This window comes from Anguilla rostrata, chromosome 5, assembly GCF_018555375.3.
Source record: "Anguilla rostrata isolate EN2019 chromosome 5, ASM1855537v3, whole genome shotgun sequence".
Taxonomy (NCBI): Eukaryota; Metazoa; Chordata; class Actinopteri; order Anguilliformes; family Anguillidae; genus Anguilla; species Anguilla rostrata.
Genome location: NC_057937.1, coordinates 9853776 through 9874717, shown reverse-complemented (window position 1 = coordinate 9874717; position 20942 = coordinate 9853776). Strand labels below are relative to the sequence as shown.

General features: G+C 46.4%; 1 protein-coding gene across 22 annotated transcripts in view; it reads left to right on the top strand.

The window, feature by feature from the left end:
- tenm3 (teneurin transmembrane protein 3) overlaps positions 1-20942 on the top strand; it is a 484477-nt gene that overhangs the window by 431952 nt on the left and 31583 nt on the right. For 12 of the 22 annotated variants that reach the window (XM_064335078.1, XM_064335072.1, XM_064335071.1 and 9 more), the window contains 8 exons: positions 2524-2550; positions 3366-3386; positions 4918-5064; positions 7101-7317; positions 11578-11697; positions 13347-13608; positions 18487-18754; positions 19875-20018. In XM_064335078.1, the coding sequence (XP_064191148.1) occupies positions 2524-2550; positions 3366-3386; positions 4918-5064; positions 7101-7317; positions 11578-11697; positions 13347-13608; positions 18487-18754; positions 19875-20018 (1206 nt within the window). The remainder of the gene's footprint in view (positions 1-2523; positions 2551-3365; positions 3387-4917; positions 5065-7100; positions 7318-11577; positions 11698-13346; positions 13609-18486; positions 18755-19874; positions 20019-20942) is intronic. The other 10 variants (XM_064335064.1, XM_064335075.1, XM_064335074.1 and 7 more) reach the window with 2 other exon arrangements.

The window sequence follows — 20942 nt, the reverse complement described above, 5'->3', positions numbered from 1 at the left end:
CAGCATGTCGAAAGCAATGAATTTTAATGGGGTGCCAAAACAAAACCAAAAAAAACAAAAGAAAACAATTAAATTTCTCCGCGCCGATATTTCATTCATCGTTGCATGTAATGCCTGTACAGTGTGCGGTGCATCGCTGCATAATGAAATGTTAAATTATAGGTAGTATAACAGGAAGCGAATTAATGGTGCATGGAGCCTTGTATAAGCCGAAAGTGTTCGTTTAACGGCACCGGAGTTCATAAGGCAGTTGAGTAAAACGGTGTCCTGCGCGACTCTCTGGGTCATTACATCAATATTACTTGGAGGTGGGTGGGGGGGGGTGGGTGGGGGGGGGCTGTTTTACAGTGGCCTCAGAGCTGTCATTTAGGCTGCATTGTTTAAACGATGCACGCGCTCTCCTGCCAGGATAGAAGTACATCAAACCTCCTCTCTCTGCCCCCCCCATACCCTTACCCACCCCCACCCCCTCTATCCCTCCCCAAATTTCTTTTTTTATTATGGAGTTACCTGCTGCTGCGGGGCAATAAAACCACAGTATTCTAAATGGCAATTAAGATAATGTAAATCAACGTATGCTGGGGCTCCGCCTCCAAGGGGTGAGTTGATTGAACTCTGTGGGCACAGTGTATAATTGTTCACAGATTAATGTCACTTTAATCACGGCTCGCAGAATCAGCAGACAAATAATGAAGCATTGACGTCGATGAGGGGGCGATTAGTTCTCTCCGTCTCTCTCTCTCTCTCCCCCTCTCCTCTCTTGTCTCAGAAAATTGAGGTAAATGAGGAGAAAAGATGAAAAAAAAAATCTTTATCGTCTAATGCGGGCAAATCGCAGAGTTTGCGTTGCCGGAGTGCAGGGTTGGTTTAGCAGTGACTGAGAAACAGCGCTGCCATCTTTCAGCGTCCCCCACAGACATGATATGAGCGTGTTACACAGGTAATTGTCTAAAAAAACATGGCCATCGAATGAAAAACAAATGAAGTCTAGGAAGACTGGATAGGGAATGATTGCCAAAATGATAAAGTTCCTACAAGAACTGTAATATAAAAAAGCCAATTTTCCAAAAGCCTGTTCTCAATTTATCTGAAATCTTAAAACAATAGTGAATCGTCAAATTATAACGTACAAGATTAAATCTTAAAGTGTTTTCTTATAATCAGAAAAGAAAATCTTTTGGTTTCAGTCTATCTACAATAAACAAGCCTTAGTTCAAAAACAAAATTTTTTGTTAGGAGAAACTTTTTTTGAGTTGATATGGGAAAAAACTGTGGTGAAAAAAAAAAAAGAAAAAGTAATCATATTCCACTTGTGTAATAAGATAAGCTTGTGGGGAAAAAAAATGTTCCTTGTATGATTTTTTTTTTTTTTGATGTGGCCATTTCCTCAGGTGAATATGAAAACGGGGAGCGGAGGAGGGGGGTGTACTTTTTTTACTTGGACTGGATACATATCTCAGGATGCATAACTCCTTCGGCTGCTCAGGACTGCCGAAAGAACAAGAAGAACAGGATCAAAATGCACACTGCGCCGCCTCCATTTACATTTTAATACTTTTGTACCTTTCAGGCATTTAGCGGTCGCTAATCCGGAGCGACTTACATTCTTCCTTTCTTCGCATACGAGCCGTTCATAAACCCGGGTTTATTTACCATTCAGGTTGAGCACCTGGCTCAAGGTCGCGGCTGCGGCGCTCCACCCGCGCACTGAACCCGTGGCCTCAGAGTCGCTAGCTCGGTTTGCTAATCGCTACGCAGCGCCCGCGGGTTCCGGCGAGAGGCAAACAGATGTTTGAGTAGGGCCCGAGCGCGGGTGGGCGGGGTGAGCTACGGGTAGCGGCGGCTCATCTAAATTTTCCTCTCCTTACGCCGTGTCTGGGCCACGGAGCCCGCTTGACTGTGGAGCACAGCGCACACACAGCGATGGAGCACAGCGCGCACGCAGCGATGGAGCTGTGCAAACGCAGGCTGGATACTGCGTACTGATCCGTCGGAAGCCTTGCTGCGGTCCGCAGACCTGCTGTGGAGGGGTGAGGGAGAGCCAGGCTTAGCGTGGGACGTGGCTGCCGTTGGCTACACGGGCCTGATGTCGTGCCGGTCGTTCAAAGGAAACTCTGCCTCCCAGCGAGTCGTTTCCAGGAGTGCAGATTACGTCAGCGCAAACGAAAGTAAAACCGATGAAGTTTTGAGTGAAGTCAGGTGTGAGTTGTAGAGAGAGGTTGTCTTTGCCCTAATGTAGTGGTGAATGTGACTGTGTACCACCCCATGTACCACCAGTCTCTCTCCCTCTCCCTCTCCCTCTCTCTCTCTTTCTCTCTCCTCTCTGTCTGTCTGTCTGTCTGTCTCTCTCTCTCTCTCTTTCTCTCTCCTCTCTGTCTGTCTGTCTGTCTGTCTCCCTCTCTCTCTTTCCACTCCGTCTGGATGTTGTTTTCAGGAAATGTCCCGTCGCTCCACGAAACATTGTTCTGAAATGTCTGTTCTCTTTCTCTTTCTCTCTTTCCTCTGCCGTTCACCTCTCTCAAGCTCATTATCTGGATAGGAGGGTTAAAGGTACTGTGCTTTCTTTCCTTCTACATGCGTCCGTGCTCTGTATGTAATTCCTGTAGCGTGCGCCATGATTCTCTATTAACGTTTCTCTTTTCTCTTTTTTTATGCTTCCCCTCCTTTTTTTACTGTCAAAAATCAAATGCCATGTCATTTTTTTTCGTAACCTGTGACATTGTTACACCGCTTTTAATTTCCTGTCACACCACATATGTTCACCTTGTAAGAGACAAGTATATTGCATCAGTTTTGACCAATATAACTTTCTTTACAGCATACTGTAGCGACAATGAGTCTCCCTTCAATGTGTCCAGAAAAAGAAGGGGGAAAAAAAATCACACGTGGCGACAGATTGTTCGACAAACTTTAAAACCATCCCTCCTCTGATTCGCCAGAAATTTCTCATATGTTGTCATTCAAAAACATAACATTTTTTTCATTTTAATTATTATTTTTTAAATTATTCATTTGTACCAAATTACATGGATTTATTTAATTTTCTTCCAATATGGCCCCAGTTGATATTTGGATCGAAATGAATCCAAATGAATTTGTTTGTCGAATAACCAGAACACACGTCAATTTGCATCTGATTCTACCAGCATTGTGCAATCCAGTGTCTGCAAACCTGCTTTTTCCATTTCCCCCTACCCCCCACCCCACCCCCCCCTCCTCCTACGTGTTTGTCGGACTGAAACGTCCTTCACAGAGATGCGTTCTGAGTATTTTAATTTTCTTTCCCAAATTTTCCTCCTGCCTTCCCTCCCTCCCTCCCCACTCCTCCTCCTCCTCCTACTCCTCCTCCTCCTTGCCTATATTAGGAGACAAGATAGGATACAAAGGTAATGGAACCAAAGCCCCAGGGAGATTGTCACGGAACAATCGCTCTCCGCTCCTCTTGTCTTGAAGCACGGCGTAAACGTGTCTTTGTTTCAGTCTTTCTCCGTGTTTACTTTTCTTGTGGTCCTCTTCTGGTTCTGTCCCTCATTCTTGTCCGTCCCGACACAGTCAGCACACACACCAAAACACTGGCTACTGCGTTTTTGTTGGGAGCACTGTTGGCCTCCTCCTCCTGCCCTCCCACTCCCCACCCCACCCCCCCCCCCTTCCTTTTTTTCATGCATCTATGGCCTGAATCCTAATGTCTGTTAGAATAGCCGCTAAAGCTGCTTAAGTTACTTCCTGGGCTTTGCTTATTATTCTGTGAATAAAGGAATGTGAACTCCGGCATAAAGTATAGATGTGGAGAGATGGGAATTAAGAAGCCCTCCCTATACTTTGTGCTTGTACCTTGAATGGGCTGTAAATTCACATGGATGCTGTGCTACCCGGAAGCCAGAAGGAGAAAAAAAAAGGACCGTATTTTCTTTTTTTGTCCTTATTTTTATTTATTTAAAAGAAAAATATTAATTCAATTTGTGCATAAACAACTATGCGCTGAACAACTCCAAATCTATTCTGCGAAAAGAAAAAACCAAACGTATCAAAAGAAAACATTTTTTAAAGATCTTGAGGGCTGCCTAAATTCTGTGACCTTTTGTTTGGCTATCAACTTTTCATGTCATTTTTTTTTTTATTCTTACAATATTCTGTTTTATGGGATTGCCAGGTTGTGAGTCTAGAAAACCCTGTGGTCTTTAATTCAGAGGTGTGGCTTGAAACCCAATTCTGAGCTCAACAGTGCTGACAGTGGCTAATATTCAAATGGACCTGGTTGTAATTGGCTGCAGCATCACCCAGAGAGGGAGGCTTTCAGTTGGCAGGGTATCCCCTGCCTAACTGCACACTAGCTGTTGTTCTGGTCTAGTAGGTCTGCCTATGGCAGCTGTGTAAATAGACTGTGGTGCAGTTTCCTGAGCCACTCGAGCTGGACTGTAGTTTTGCTTGCCTGGACTGTGCCTCCTTCGGTGGAGGCACATGTTCCTGTGCACTCTCCCAATTTAGTGAGGATGTTAAAGTGACCTGGTGGGGTTAGAATTGCGATTGGGCGTTTACAAATTTGGAGACTAAAAAAGATCAAAGATCAAGATCAAAGGAAAAAAAAATTTTGGAAACTTGTTTTGATGAATAAAATGACAGAACTGGCACAAAGAAATCTGTATGGTGAAAGTGGCTTTTACATTCATGTGAAATTACAGATTTGTGCATTTCTCAAGGCCTGTCTGACATCCAGTGTCAGTATATGTTCACCAAATGTTATTTTGATATCGTATCTGTCTGTTATTTTTTCTGTTTCGGTTTTGTTTGTTTGTTCGTTTGTTTGTTTCATTTGAATGAGAAGGGTTTTTTTTTTTTTTCCTTCCCCGCCCCTCGCAACTGGTGGTGTTTTCTGATTGGTCACAGCGTTTGACTGACACGCTTGCCTTTTGACAGAGGGCTGCCCTGGGTTGTGCAACAGCAATGGGAGGTGTACCCTGGACCAGAACGGCTGGCACTGCGTCTGCCAGTCCGGGTGGAGAGGGGTGGGGTGCGACGTCGCCATGGAGACCCTCTGTGCAGATGGCAAGGACAACGAGGGAGGTAATAAGGGCAGATCCGTGGGGACTGGGATTGACAGAAATGGGGAATTAGTTAAAGGAGCCATGTTTCTTTTCCTTATTTGTGATTTCCAGTGGTTAGCAAAAACACAGCTGTGTGTGTTTGTGGGCATGTGTGTGTATGTACGTGTATGCGTGTAATGTGTGTGTGTGTGTGTGTTTGTGTTTTTGTTTGCGTGTTTCTGTGTCTGTGTGCGAGTGTGTGTGTGACCAGAAGAACGCCTGTGTGAACTGAGACCCCCTGTGAATAAAAAGTAAGAAATGAAAATGCATTGTGTGTTTCTCAGTGACCGTGTCCCCGTGGCTGCCTGGAATAGGGCCAGCATCCCTCCAAGAAGCTTCCCCCAAGAAATCCACATCCCAGCGGGGAATGTGTCAAAACTCTCGAAACCCTTTAATCGCTAATTACAAACTTGCTGTACTTTAATTTAGTTTCTAAAGTCATTTTAGAAGGCATCAGTGCTAAGCAATTATTAATGAACTCAACCTTTTATGCTTTCTTTTAATCAATGTGCTAACCCGACGGCGCTCGCTGTGCGTCGCGCTGGAAGTATTTTTAAAAGTACTCTGAGACCAGGACTGGTCCCGCTTCCTTCAGTCGCTGTATTCACATTAACGGCGCGCGTCTGGCAGAAACAGAGCCGTGCTCTGGCGGGTCGGGCCCGCGGCCTTGAATCTTCCGAGCGGCTCTGCGGACGCGGTTACTATAGTGATTTGTGGAGGAGCGAGTTTGTACCCAATCAGGCCTCGGGACATGGGAATGAGACACACTCCGCTTTTTTTTGGATCCTTACCCGTCTTCCAACGCCGAGAAGCTCATTGGTCGTGATGGATGCTGAATGAACCAAAAAAGAAACAAGTGTCTCCTTCCATGCTGTGCTCTAAAACAAGCCTCCGACACAGTTTGCCTCCAGACGGGTTTTATCATGCATTTTACTCAGGGGTGTTAGAACTCTGGCTTATTTCACAAAACTGAAATGCACACTGTATCTTGTCAGCACGGCTATCCCTGAGGAGAATTTTTTTTTTTACGCAAATGTACTCTTATACAGGAAATCGGGGGCAGAGCTTGGGTGGGGGGAGTTGGGGGGGGAGGACTTCCAAATCTACGCAGGCAGAGTACGAGCTCCTGCGTGGACAGTCAGACAGTTGAGATCAGCTGTTGCGAACGACACTCGAACAAATAGCAAAAACATGAACCCGCTGTAATCTGTCACTTGCTTTGGCGAAGTCAAGGGTAAACGCCTGTGAAAAACAGCAAACGGCGCGTCTCTCCATCACGAGCCACGGAAATGAGATTTGGGCTCCTGATTTATGTCGGCGGACGGAAACTTGTAAAAAAATTTGTTTCCCGCTGATTAGTTCAGGAGGGCGTGGATCGCACACTGTTTTACGATCCCCAGACTGGTCGCGTGCCAGATACGAGCCGGCTTTTTATAAACTAACAAAGACGAACGACCGCCTTTTATGAGGCTCGCGCTAGACTGTACCTGCGGGAGAAGGGATAATTTCTGCGCGAGGCGTTAACCGCCTCCCTGCCAGGAGAGAGCGGGGCGGCGGCCGTCCTCTCTCACCCCGCGCTCTGCGCGTTCGTCGCACGCGAGCTCGTGCCGCGTGGTACAAAACCGTCACAGAGCAGCAGAGGGGATTGGCTGATTTGGGTCTGAGCGATCTTATTAGCGTCAGACACATCTTCAGACAAGTGCACAGATTTTTTTATTTTATTAATTTTTATTTTTATTTTTGCAAAAGTTCCAGTCAAATACACCATTCAGACAACCTTGTGTCATGTCAAGTGTGCCGTGCCACACAATGGCCTTTACTTGCAGCTGTAAATGCAGACCCGTATATGTATACATGTAATTGTTCTGTGGTATTTTATTCGGTGATGTTGCTGTGGCAACTGGTTTGCTCTCAGCATGTACAAAGTTGGCTGACATCACAGCCGGAAGGCGAGGGAACGTCATCGCCGGTGTCATGCGTGTGCGTGTGTGTGTGTGTGTGTGTCCGCTCCCGCAGACGGTTTGGTGGACTGCATGGACCCCGACTGCTGCCTGCAGACCTCCTGCCAGAACCAGCCGTACTGCCGCGGCTCCCCCGACCCCGGCGACATCATCGGCCAGAGCCAGCAGGCCCCGCCCCAGCAGGCAGCCCGCTCCTTCTACCAGCGGGTCAGCTTCCTGGCCGGGCCGGGCAGCTGCCACGTCATCGCGGGGGAGAACCCCTTCAACAAGAGGTGAGAGCTGGGGGGGGAGGGGCGAGGGGGGGACGGGGGTGGAGAGGAGGAGAGGCGACAGCACTGGAGTCACACATTCACACAGCTCCCTGACTCTTACCACCTGCTGCCCAGCTCCTTCCACACAACACAAATACTGTACAGGTTCTGAAACCTGTATCGCACATGCAGTATATCAACAAGCACGGAACCGTCCAGACCCACGTTTTAGCTGGCACCACCTGCGCATGCGTCCCACAAAACGTCCCTCAAAGGTCGTCCGTGAGTGTGTGAGTGAGTGAGTGACCACAATTTGCCATGCATAGCTCACGGCGCCAGTTCCTGGACGCTGTGGGAAAAATGCCTTACACACAGCGTATTTCCTTGTATCGTTTTCCCAGGTGCTAGAGCCCAACTCCCCTAAAGGCAGCTTTTTAGCCAACCGCACACTCAAAAGAACAAAATTGAGACCTTATAGATTTTTTTTTTTTCCCCTCTTCTGGGGTGGAGAAAAGGCTGTACGAGTACACGGGGAAGTAATATATATATATATATATATATATATATATATTATATAATCCAGTGGTGTTAAGTCCACCACTTTCCCCTGCATTGTATTCACCAGGGCATGCACAATTTGTGTTGAGCAGGAAATGAAAAGCATTATTAGTCTGTTCCGGCCACTCTCTGTAGGTTAGCAATGAAGCCGCTCCTGCGGGAGCCCCTACGCGCCAGTAATCCAATCGGGGATGATCCTCGCCGATATTTTTCAACAGATAAAAAAAAAGGGGGGTGGGGGGGGTTAACTTAACAGGATCAAAAAGATACTGAAGGGAAATCCAGCCCACTTCTGCGGCGTCCTGTGGCCGAGCGGATTTTTCCGTCGATAGGATTTACGAGCCGCCGCGGCCTTTTGCGCTTTTGCAGCCCGGTGCGGTCGTAGGCCCCGGCAAAGCCGATTGGCCCCCGGGTGTCAGCTCGACCCGGGCCCCGCCTCCACGCGCTTGCACCTTCAGGAAACCCCATAATCAATCGTCCGGGTATGAGGTGCCTTTTCCACACCTGCCGGGGGGGTCGGGACCGAGACCTCCTGCCAGGCTTGCGAAAAGCGCTTCGGGTCAGGGGTTCCCAGCACTGCTAGTTGGGGCCCCACTGGTGGGGCGTGGGAGGAGTTCAGGTGGGCGGGATGAGAAACGCATTGTGTTCCCCCAACCGAAGATCATTCACACCGATCAAGCTAACGCCGCACTGGCTACATGCTTTGGACACACAGTGCTCCACACACGTACATACATGGACACAGACGGTGCATTTCAGATGGCTTGCGAACCTTGGGTTGGTCTGAGAAAACGGCATAGATCTTAAATTGGTTATAGGCTTGGGAGGTGTGGGAACCTGTAGTCGGTGGTCATTGTGTTAGGTTCCCTGTCAGCACTGTGGATTACAGTTGCAGGAATAGGGGAGCTGAGAAGGTTGTTTTTGCAGCTGGACCTGGGTTCCAGTGTAAATAAAACCATTCTGGTTTCTCACAGTGCATCGGTCTAAGCCTACGCATAAGCAAGTGTGTGGTCTCTCCTTTTGTTTTCGTTCTATTCTGAATAAGAAAGAGTGGATTTAAAATAGTCTGATGAGTCATCTCTCCCTCTCCCTCCTGAAGACTAAGGAGGATAGGTTTTCTCGATTGAACTCTGCGAAGAATTACGTTCGCATTTGACAGAATTCATTCATATTCATTGCAATGGTAGGTGTAGAATATCTCCTTTGTAGACGGGCCAAGCAGATATGTTTCACAAGGTAAATATTTAATATCAAAACTGTTACACATGTAAAGATGGACCTAGCTGAGGGAACTATTTCAGCAATCGCCAGAAGCTCAAACTGAAAACACATGTAGAGACTCTCCAAGCATTTACCAAAACCAGGTGATTAGGAATAACCTACCACGAGGCATTAGCGAATAAATATATAAACCGCGCATGTAGTGTTCCTCTTTGATATGTAAGACCATCGCATTTGTTTTGCTTTAAGGAATCAAGCTGCATAAGCCGTCGGCACAATTAGTGCTGATTACAGGAGTCACTAATCCACCCCAGCCCGCCTCCCCACCCACTATGAAAATATTACTGAATTCTTCCTCTAAATCCTATATTTATTCATGTGGGCACGTTATTAAAATTGTCTCAAAGAGATCTGCGGGTTATTAAGGATGGCTCTGATTTTGAAGGGGCTGGTTTAGAATTTAGTAAATCATATGCAGGGAAACTGGTTGAATCATTCTAACATAGAAAAAGCATACATTCTGTTATGAAGAAAGTTCTATGTTCAGAAACAAAATGGAGGGCAACGGTAGGACTGACCCCAGCCCAGTCTGGGAGTGTAGCGCATTTTGTTAGTGAAACTTTACCCAACAGGCTGTAAGCGGGATTGGTTTGTGGAAAAAGTTGCGGGGTTGCTGGTGCCCTCAGGTCTTCCTTGGTGGGAATTCACACAGACTTGATAAGAGTGGTAATAGGGGGGAAATGATGTCCCAATCGCTGGGCGACGTTCCAGAGCTGTGGATTTGGTGTCAAAATAAGTGATGAGTCTAGGGAACCACTGTTCCCACATTATTTGGGATTTTAAAAAGGACAGTGGTTAGACCCCCAAGGGAATGAGTTTTGGTTTGTTTGCCCCGTATTTTAAGTTGAAGCTCCTGTTTGTTCCACTTTTTTCCCTGTTAGTCTTCACTTGTTTGTTTTTTTTTGTTTTTTTGTTCTGTGGATGGGGATATTTTAAGCTGGCTTTGCATTTTGTGCAGAAGTACAGTCCACCCCATGGACTCTATTTGGCAGAACACAGTGCATTTTTTACGTCCACAGTAGAAAAAGCCCGTCGGCCAGAGTCCAGGCCTACTGAAGAATGGCCTGAATATTACAGTCTTGTTTCACGAGCACAATAAACAGTTTTACCTCCAATCTCTTTCCTTTTGTCCGATGGACCTGCTGTCATGAACGATGCCTGGTGGTGCGGGATAACTCAGCCGAATGTCCTTCCGGAAAGCCGGAAAAGGGGATCGAAGCCTCGGGCTGAAATTGCGGCGATGACAGGTCCTTTTCATTCCTTCGTGTTTATGGCGACGGAGGAAAAGAGGACGTTGAAATCATGAGCGCGTAACTCACGCGCTGTTTACGCGTCGGGTCGGACGGACTCCGGGCGACGGGAGCGGCGCTGGAGAGAACGGCCTTAAAAAGCTTTTAAGTGGACAGGTTCCCTGAAATGGAAATAACTAATGAGGGCGTGCGGCGTTGCTCAGAGAGCCGTTGATTAGCACTTAGCGAAGCTGTAATGACCTCAGAATAAACCAATAAGTAAACACAGGTGTCCCGTAGCCTGCGGAGAAGTCGCTATCTCGCCGCTGCCATTGATTAAGAGCTGATTTAAATCTCTCTCTCTCTCTCTCTCTCTCTCTCCCTTTTCCGGAGGGCGTACGTGTTCGGCCTGCCTCGAAATTAATTGGCGGCGCGGCGCTTTCCGGCGAACGAGAAAAAAAAAGAAAGAAACGGAGAGCGGCGACGGTTTCTCGGGGGTTGAGTTAAAACTGCGTAATTTACATTTCAATCGCTCACTTTCTGAATATCGATCCTGATGAAGCCTCGGACGGGGATGCCTTGCATCGCATTAAATGGCGAAATAATTCCAGAGCCTCTTAGGGGACCGTATGAGTTATGTGCTGTTTAAAAGCTGTGTGTGAGGGCGGGGAGTGCTCGTATATGTGTGTGTGTGCAGCATTTATATGTGTGTGTGTGTGTGCGTGCATGTGTGTTCACATATATGTTTGGGTGTGTGAGTTTTTGTATTGGGGAAAGATCGAGCGTGTGTGATTAATTGTGTGTGAGAGGCCGCTTGCATGTGTGAGTGATCGCGTTAGTGTGCGCACGCGTGCACATGCATGTGAGAGTGCACGAGCGTGCATTACTGACCTCGTGTCTGTACGTGCGCGAGCGTGCATTACTGACCTCGTGTCTGTGCGTGCACGAGCGTGCATTACTGACCTCGTGTCTGTGCGTGCGCGAGCGTGCATTACTGACCTCGTGTCTGTGCGTGCGCGAGCGTGCATTACTGACCTCGTGTCTGTGCGTGCGCGAGCGTGCATTACTGACCTCGTGTCTGTGCGTGCGCGAGCGTGCATTACTGACCTCGTGTCTGTACGTGCGCGAGCGTGCATTACTGACCTCGTGTCTGTGCGTGCCGGTGAACGGGTCTGTGTGTAAATCTTGAGTTTTTTTTGTATTTTCCCCCCAGCCTGGTGTCCATCATCCGGGGTCAGGTGCTGACGGCGGACGGGACGCCCCTCATCGGAGTGAACGTGTCCTTCGTGCACTACCCGGACCACGGATACACCATCACGCGCCAGGACGGCATGTACGTGCCCCGGCGGTTCCGCCTCCCTCCTCCTCCTCCTCCTCCTCAGCGAAGGAATTTGAGTTTGAGTTTGTTTGTGCTCTCCTCTGATTGGTCAGGGCGCCCCACGCGGCACAGTCGGGGCAGGATGGGAAATAGTTCTGTTCTTGAGCGATTAGCGCATTAGTGGCGAATGCCACCGTAGACATTGAGCCATAATGGCGACAATTATGACCCAAATGAGCGTTGCTCCAATAGACCTGCGCCAATGTTATCTTTTAATTTGCGCATTTTCATTCTATTCATTCTGCGCTAAAGTGCTCCCCCAAAAGTTGTTAACCGCAGTGATTAACTCCTGTTAGCGTTAACTTGCAGCCGAAGAGGCTCTTTAAAACAAGAGCTGCTTAAAATGCATTGAATTTACAAGGACGGAGTCAGTCGGCGTGCTGCGGCTCCGTCGGTTCTCACTCGGTGTTGAAAAAAAAGTCAACACGTTATTCCTCCGAGCCGTGCGGTCCCCCGTTCGTACTGCAAGAGAAACTGCAAGCAATCATTGTGACCGAAATAGAGCATCGCTGTTTTACATGTGACACCACTAGTCTCGATTAAATTGTGCGTGAGTGTGGGGCTGGGGGGGGGTGGTGGGGGTGGGGGTGTTAGAGTTAGAGAGGGGTTGACAAACTGTATTTTTGATTTTCTTTCACACTTATTTGAAAGATACACGACGTGTGATGGCTCTAAATTTAATCCAATGAGTCGCTGAGTTTGCTGCTTTTCCCGATTTCCTCTGAACTAGGCGGGTCACGGCATTTTGAGGGGGACGGTGTCGGATCCGATTAGGCGGCGAACGGAACGAGACCCGAGCAGCATTTCCATACAAACAGCGGGGAAAAAAAGGAAACTGCCGGAAAACAGCTGCTGAGAAATAGCCTCTCAGATTAGTCCTCTCTGTCCAGATGTTACACCCCTGTTAGCCCCTCCTCCCCCCCGGCCACACAACGGGAGGCGTGACAAAAATCGCAGCGAATAATCACGCTTGGTCAACTTCCATATCCATTTAGGAAATTAAAAACAGGGGGAAAAAAAGATGGAGACACAGTCAGAGATCAAAGCCTGGATGCACACAGATGTTTGGATCCCATGGCCTGGGGAGGCTGGGGAGGGGCCGTCTGAGTCCAGACTGCGCCTCTCGCAGACCGCTGTGTGTGTGCGTGTGTGTGCGTGCTTGTGTGCAGGCGTGTGTATGCGTTAGCCCATGTGACCGTACAGGCAGGCATGTGAGTCCATTAGTGGGCCCCCCAAGGGTGGCTGATTGAATATAGGGCATTAGAGTTGGTGGCCCCCTCATTTACAAAAATCTTGACAGGCCCACCTATTTCAAAATAAAAAAAGTTCTATTTCACTGAGAAACACACAGTAGAAGTGATGCTGGCTGCATTAACATACTTGCCAGAGCAGTTTTTACCATGTTAGCAGAATGCTGGACCAGTGTTTTAATACAATGATTTGTAGAAATATTTTAAAATATTAATGAGGAGACACTGGACTTTTCACCTGTGAAAATGGGAAAATTTTCTTCAGTGGTTTTCATGGTATGAGCTGGTCATAGAGATGGTGTAGAACAAGCCTCTTGGGATTCTGGGTAATCTCCTGCCCTCTCCCTGTCCCAGGTTCGACCTGCTGGCCAACGGGGGCGCCTCGCTGACCCTGAGCTTTGAGCGCTCGCCCTTCCTCACCCAGTACCGCACCGTGTGGATCCCCTGGAACGTCTTCTACGTGATGGACACCCTGGTGATGAAGAAGGAGGAGAACGACATCCCCAGCTGCGACCTGAGCGGCTTCGTCAGGCCCAGCCCCCTCATCGTCTCCTCCCCGCTCTCCACCTTCTTCAGGTCCTCCCCCGACGACAGCCCCATCGTCCCCGAGACGCAGGTGAGCCCAAAACGCAGTCCCCCACCTCCCCCTCCCTGGGTATGAGCCATCCCCAAAACGCGTCCTCAGGGCGTGTGTGAGTCCCAAATTCATTATTCCTGAAATCCAGGTGTGCTCTAATACTGACATCATCAAAGCTCAGGTGTGTCCAAACAAGACCAGGTCAAAACTTAGTATATGGCTGGACCGGCCGACCAATGGTGTAACTTCATCACTCAGTCGCTCAGTCACAGACATTCGCGTTTGTAGGGCTGGCCCCGCTGTTGGGGTCCAGCCAAAAACAAATACGCCAATCACAATACATAGATGGACCGGAACACAAGAACCCATCGATGTGAGCTCCGTGTGAAGGATACTAGTGACTAAATTTCACTTCAACTTGGAATGTAGTTATTCATTCATTCATTCGTTCGTTTTGTAAATCTGAGAGCGCTGTGAACGCACACACACAGCGCAAGGCTGTTTTGCTTAGGCTTCAGAATGTTAATGTCCCGCACTCGCAGCGGCGATATCGAGCGCCGGAGTCTGTCCTTCGCCGTGATGTTTATTCATTTCGAGTCAATAAACGTTGAGGAAATGAAACGCTGCGGGGGAAGGGTTCGGTCGGCCACGGCGGCCGCGAAGCGCCCGCTCACGGCCCGCCACGAGGCCCGTTTCGAAAAGCGCTGAGCGCAGCCGATCGCGTTCCCCGGGGGGGCGGGGGGGTCCCGATTTTCTCGCAGGACACCCGCGGCTGCCCTTCGGGCCGACAGCGGGGCAGCGCCATCATCGCGGGTTTCCGGAAGAGCGGAGCGATTACATCGGGAACGAGAAGAAGAAATGATGTTCTGTAAACGAGGCGGTGCCGGAGGAAGAGGGGGCGTGGGGGGGGGGTGTGTGTATCCCTCTTGCGTGCTTTGAGGAGGCTCAAATGCGTTCCCCGCCTCGTCAGACCGCTTCCTTCCACGGCTGCCCCCGTGGTTCTCTTCTCAAACGGCTCTGGATGCGCTCGTGGGTTTGTGGGAGTTCCAGGAGTTTTACTTCCTGTCTGTATTTCTCTCTTTCTTTCTCTTTTCCCCCATTACCGTCGGAAGCCGTGGCACATCTGCGAGGGGAGATCTTCCGTCTTGCGGTATGATGGGCGGGCGCGTGTGGGCTGTCCGCATCCCCGTTCCCAGCCGCTGTACAGTAGATAATATCTCTCTGATGATGCCCGGCCCTTCACAACAACCTGGTGCCTGTTGGCGGTCCTGTAGCTCAGCGCCGGTTTAATACTGCCTGTTCAGCTGTTTATTAGGCTAAGAAAAGAAAAGAATTGTGTCCGGTCCTCAAAGCGGATTTATCCCGTATTGAATAATAGCTTCAAAACGGAACGGGTAAGTGTGAAATGTGTAAATTTAGCTCCCGCTAAAGCTCCAGTGATTTGGAGAAAGGATAGAAAGCAGTCTTTTATACATAAATGATGAACAAATATCTCCCCTCTAACTGAACCCATTAATAGTAATTAGGTGCTAAATAGGTCAATATTAAACTGGCTCCAAGCTTTTGCATTCATATGATATGCAGACCACTGTATTATAATGCAGCACACATTTGTATGAAATTAGAAAGTAATATTTCATGCAGGGCAAACCTTTGGAGCTATAAAAACTTTGTATTTATTAAGTTCATTGCACATGCTAGACGCATCTGTCTTTACCATCTACACAGTCTAAAGAGAGTTCTGCCTTTATTCCTGAAGGTGAACCAAGTGGTACTTTACAGAAGCTGGTTATAATTCCAGATGAATGTTGATAACGGTTGCTCTGCTGCCGCCATAATTGCAATATTGACAGCCGTGTAAAATGGGGATAAGGGAACTGGAGTCTCCTCCAGGTTGCAGGTTCAAATCTCGTGTCGTGGCACTGAAGTTGTTACCTTGAGCTGAAGCACTTAATTTGAATTGCTCTGGTGAATGCCCAGCTAAGCATGATGATCTCACGTCTTGTCTGTTGTGATAGAAATTACCCAGACAACCAACAGATGTTCCCCCTTGCACCTCATCAACACGTAGACCAAGCTCACACCTTATTATCTTCCATCTGAAAATTGGTATGCTATATGTCACAGGCTGGGTAAAAAAAAGAACTAATCAGATACGGCTATTATTATAAAAAACCATTATGACACTACAAACCTGAAACCGCCAGTAAAATTCTTAATGCAGCACAAAAGATATGCTGAGATTCACAGGAGGGGGGTTGGGATCCAGAGGGAGAGAACAGTGTCAGTGATAAATGCAGAAATTGTTCATCTTGTGTTCTTCAGTGTGTCCCGAACCAACAGCGTACTGAATGCACAATGAGCTAAACCTTTCCCCTGAAGAGTGGGGGGAGGGGGAGGTGGGATTATTCATAAATAAAAGACAAATTAATAAATAAATGAAACATTTATAGGGTAGGCGTAGCTATTAAGCTCACCCAAATATATGTTTTGACATTTTTTACATAATTGTAAAACATGAGTAAAAATGCGAGATTTTTTTCTCGTGAGGTTTGATCGCTAACTCAGAAAATCCATTGTTTTATCAGATAAAAGATAATATTCTGTTCATAATTTGAGGCCATATACAGATATCAAAATTCGAATTTCTTTATTTCACAAATCAGCTCTTACAAGGAGAGGCGCCTGTTTATTTGACAGGGCCATTGCATATTAATATCATTTCAGAGTGAACCAGGGAGGCTTATTTTCATCTGTATTCTGCAGTCTCTGATCTACATGTCTTTGGTGTAGATCTACTGTATGAGTCTAGAGTCAAGACAATATGTAATAAATTTATATTCCGTTTTTTTATATGTACTGTAAAAACCTCAGATGACAGCTAATCCCATCATTTATATTCAAGAAGCAGAATAGCCTGTAAGCCACTGTACTGCCTACTGTACTTTGTGAGTCTGAGAAAAGTAAGCTCCACAGTTCCACCATGAGAAGGCATTCGTGCATCTTAATAATGCCTAATAACAGCTGATGCGAGCAGTCAAATGCCAAATGCTAACCAGCTCCTCCTGCAGGCATAAGCTTCAGTGAGGTTGTGACTGGAATTATGAAGTGCTACATCTGCACGTAGGGCTTCTTGGTCGTAATAATTCAGCATAAAGTTTACTCATTAAACATGGACGGTCCCCAGTGATATCAGCTAAAAGAAAAATAAATTTTAAAAAAGAACACAAACGTAAAAAAAAAAAACATGTAGTAAAATGGTATTAAATAATGATGCCCAACTGCAAATAAGAGCTAGAGCCAGGAAGTGGCGGCGGGTTTTTAATTATTGGTTTGTTTGAGGGCCACGGAAAGGAGCTAGCAGTGTCACTTCCGTAATTGGTGATCAGAGAGAGGAGTCACGGCAGGAATTCGTTCAGCCCTTCAAGTTCACGCTGCGGAGAAACGCGCGACGGGCGCACGCGCGGTGATGAAGTCCGCGTGTCCGATGCCATCGACTGGTGTGACTTGCGGATGACACAAGCGACCACATGATTCCTTTGACTCTGGCTTCTTCGCTTACCGTGACTGCAGTGACTTGCGGAATTGCGTGTCACCGTAAAAAAAAACACACATACACGCGCACATCTCACACACACATACACACCTCTCTGCATACATTATCGCAACATAGAGCTTAAATGCTTCCCACATTAGAGGGATCAGACATTTCCAATCAGGGAAAGTCATTTTTCTGTATTTCGCTTATTTTTATGATATATATACGTCTTGCAGCAGTGTTTTGTGGATTTTTGCCTTTTTCTGTAGAGCCTGTTTGCATGCCTTTGAACTGTGGGGAAAAACTGGACTTAGATTGCCCTGGTACTTGAAGGCATTTGTTAACCAGATATGAACCTCATTTTCAATTAATCCTCAGTTCAGAGACATGGAGTGTTCACATGTAGTGCAGTCCATAAGTATTTGGACATCGACACAGCTGAAAATGGGGGGACTCAACACAGAAACTGAAACTAAAATGATATCTGTACGTAAATACCATGAAACCAAAGCTGATCGTGTGTCCTTGTCTTCGTCTGTTGATCTCAAATCCAAATTCTTTAATTACATAGCAAAATAAATAAATAAATCACTCTGCCGTTACCATACTTTTCAGTAGCATAGTATAACTTTTCCTGGGGGAACTTCAGGTGAAGTAGCTAGGATACAAGAAATTCAAGAAACAATCTACTGACAATCTAATGACATTGAGAAATTAAATTGCACATAGAAATGAAGAGATCTATTAAAAGAATTCTAGTAAGAACCTCCATCCATCAATTCCAAAGAACTTAATATAACATACTTAAAAACCACAAACACTAAAATACATTTTGGACTACGCTAAATTAGAAAATTAAATGAAACGATGAAATTAAGGTTTGGTGTGTTATTCATGAGACAAAATATTTAAAAAACATTGGCGTGAATCCGTTGCGAAACCGTCCAGCACTGGCGAGAACAATGGAAGTGGAGAACCGGCATTTCTCTTGGCAGGTCTCTTCCGCCCTCCCCTCCACCCTCACCTATGACGTTATTGTTATGATGTACGTATGATGTATGTATATTCATGGTGTTTTATATATACAATTATTCTTAACAGCTATGTGATTATGGAAATGTGCAAGCATTAATCTTGGGGACATCTTCCCTTTTTTTTTGGAGGAAATTTGAAATAGGCTGGGGTTTTTTTTCTCACACACTTGTAATGATGAGACCTGGGGCCAGTGGAGGAAGACAGATGATTTAATATTTAGATCATTATTCCGCTGGTGACACTTCGTCGGAGTGGTAAAGGGGGGGTCAGGGCTTGGAAGACTAGGAGGAGAGTTCCACTGCTCTGACTCCCCAGGGGGGTGTTGGTTCTGTTCTCCTCCAAAGGTCCTGCAAGAGGAGACGGCCATCCCAGGAAGTGACCTCACCCTGCTCTACCTGAGCTCCAGGGCGGCAGGCTACAAGCCCATCCTCAAGGTGATCATGACCCAGGCCAACATCCCCTTCAACCTGATGAAGGTCCACCTCATGGTGGCCGTGGTGGGTCGCCTCTTCCAGAAGTGGTTCCCCGCCTCCCCGAACCTGTCCTACACCTTCATATGGGACAAGACCGATGCCTACAACCAGAAGGTCTATGGTCTGTCAGAAGCCGTGGGTGAGTCCTCAATATATATTTTTTGTTTTCCACAGCAACTATACTGTATAGCAATCATTTATTTTATATTTAAGTAATTGCTTTAATATGTGTTGACCAAATGTGATTCATATTGAATAAAAGTTCTTTTTTATATCCTTACTTGTTGAATGCGGTGAGAAGAGTGTAAATGGAAATACTTATAATCTATGTAGACGTTCCAGCTGTAGCATTTGTTTTTTACTTTAGGTCTCAATAGTTTGTCTGCGCAGTCTGGACTTTGAATCGGCTGTTAGGATCTGTTATTTGCATTATGTGCAGTTTGTTGAAATGCATGTAAAACATGAAGCCTGCATTTCCAATTTTGTGAAGGTCAAGGCTGTTTTTTTTTTGTTTTTTTTTGCACACTTCCCAGTGTGTTCATGCATGTGTGGTTACCTTCCACCCAAAAGTATTTCTTTGCCTGGCTTTTTTTGCTCTCTTTTAATTTATCCATTTAAAACTGCAGATAAGGACAGTTCTTTCATATCAGCAAATAGAAATGTATTTGGCATCCTTGAGTGAAATGTAAAAACCCTTTGGTTAGAATATTCTCCGTCAGTTGACAGGGAATTGAAAGAAAATACAACAGTGAGAGAATACGTTTTTCTCTTCAAGACTGATGATTCACTTGATGTGAAACATTGAAAAGATGGTTCAAAAAGCCGTTCTTTCATAAAGTATTTGTGTGTGTGTGTGTGTGTGTGTGTGTGTAATGTCTATAGTAGATGTAACAGAAATCTGACCTTTTCTCCGCAGCCCACAATTATAGATTATAGATAAGTTAAAATTTCACTTTCATAATTTATATCCAATCGCATTGCATGTGTAATTTCACTACCTCTGCCTGAGCACATCTATCGATTCCCAGGGTTATGAGGTCACTCTCGTAATGTGATTGGACGAGGACAGACACCAAGCTAAAAAGATTTGCAGGGAGAGGAGGCTGTCAGGAGATATGTTATCAAATTTGGAAAGTTAACATAAAAAGTTTGGCCGTGTGGATTGTTGGTCACCGCGATTGGGTTTGGGAACCCGGATGCCTGAGTCCTTCTGGGGACCTCCTGTCCTGAGATGCCCTCTGGTCTGCCCCCCCGTGCAGTGTCTGTGGGCTTCGAGTACGAGTCCTGCCTGGACCTGATTCTCTGGGAGAAGAGGACGGCCATTCTGCAGGGGTACGAGCTGGACGCCTCCAACATGGGCGGCTGGACCTTGGACAAGCACCACGTGCTGGATGTTCAGAACGGTACCGATGCTTACTGCGCTTGCTCCTCAGATGAGATGCCTCTAATCAGTGTTAAATGCAATTCAACAAGCTCTTATTTAGCACTCTTCACACAAGCATCCTTGGGCACTTTACGAAAAAATAAAAAATGGAGATTTAAAAAAAAAGTATAAATCTACCAGTGAGGAATCGGAGCCAAAGAACAGGTAGTAAGTTAAAGCGTCTGTGTGTAGCATATTGCTTGATTTTACACACAGATTGATTTGGAGTGTGGCCAGAATTTGCCTCTTGGCCGTAAAAAGTAACAAAGCTCTGTGTGCTAGACAAAACAAAAAGCATTTATTTTAGTTTTTCTTATTTTGTTGACACTGTAGCTGGTTAAGGTCCCAGTAAATGTTCATCGTAAGTAAGATACGGTGAAGGTGAATGAGCATTCCACGACATGATGATCGTCGACAGCACAGATGCTCTTGAAGGTTAAAATCAAAAGTTTTAACAAGGTTCTAGCTGGAACAGAATCACGTAAGTAAATTAGAAAAGTAGGAAGTCATCAGCATCCATCTTGCACAAGACAGAACGCATTAAGCTTAAATATCAACTAAACATTAAGACGGCCAGACGTTCTCCAAAAAAAAAATAATATATGAAAAATAGAAAGGGAATATGAAAAGGCGCTGGGTGAATTGATCCAAGATTTAAATTGCACACTGGAGCAGAGGAAGTCGGAGGGGCGACTGCTCAAAGTGACGCATGCCTAATTGAATAAGCCCGAATGATTAGCGCTAATGGCGGGCCGGATGAGGCAGAAAAACTTCATTCGTAACGGGGTGACGCGAACGGGGGCAGGTCACCGCACCAGGGGCCCCCGAAAAAAACGGCTCTAAACATGCCAGCGAAAATGAAACATCTTCCGTCGTCCCATTTGGAGATAACAGGAGAGTTTAT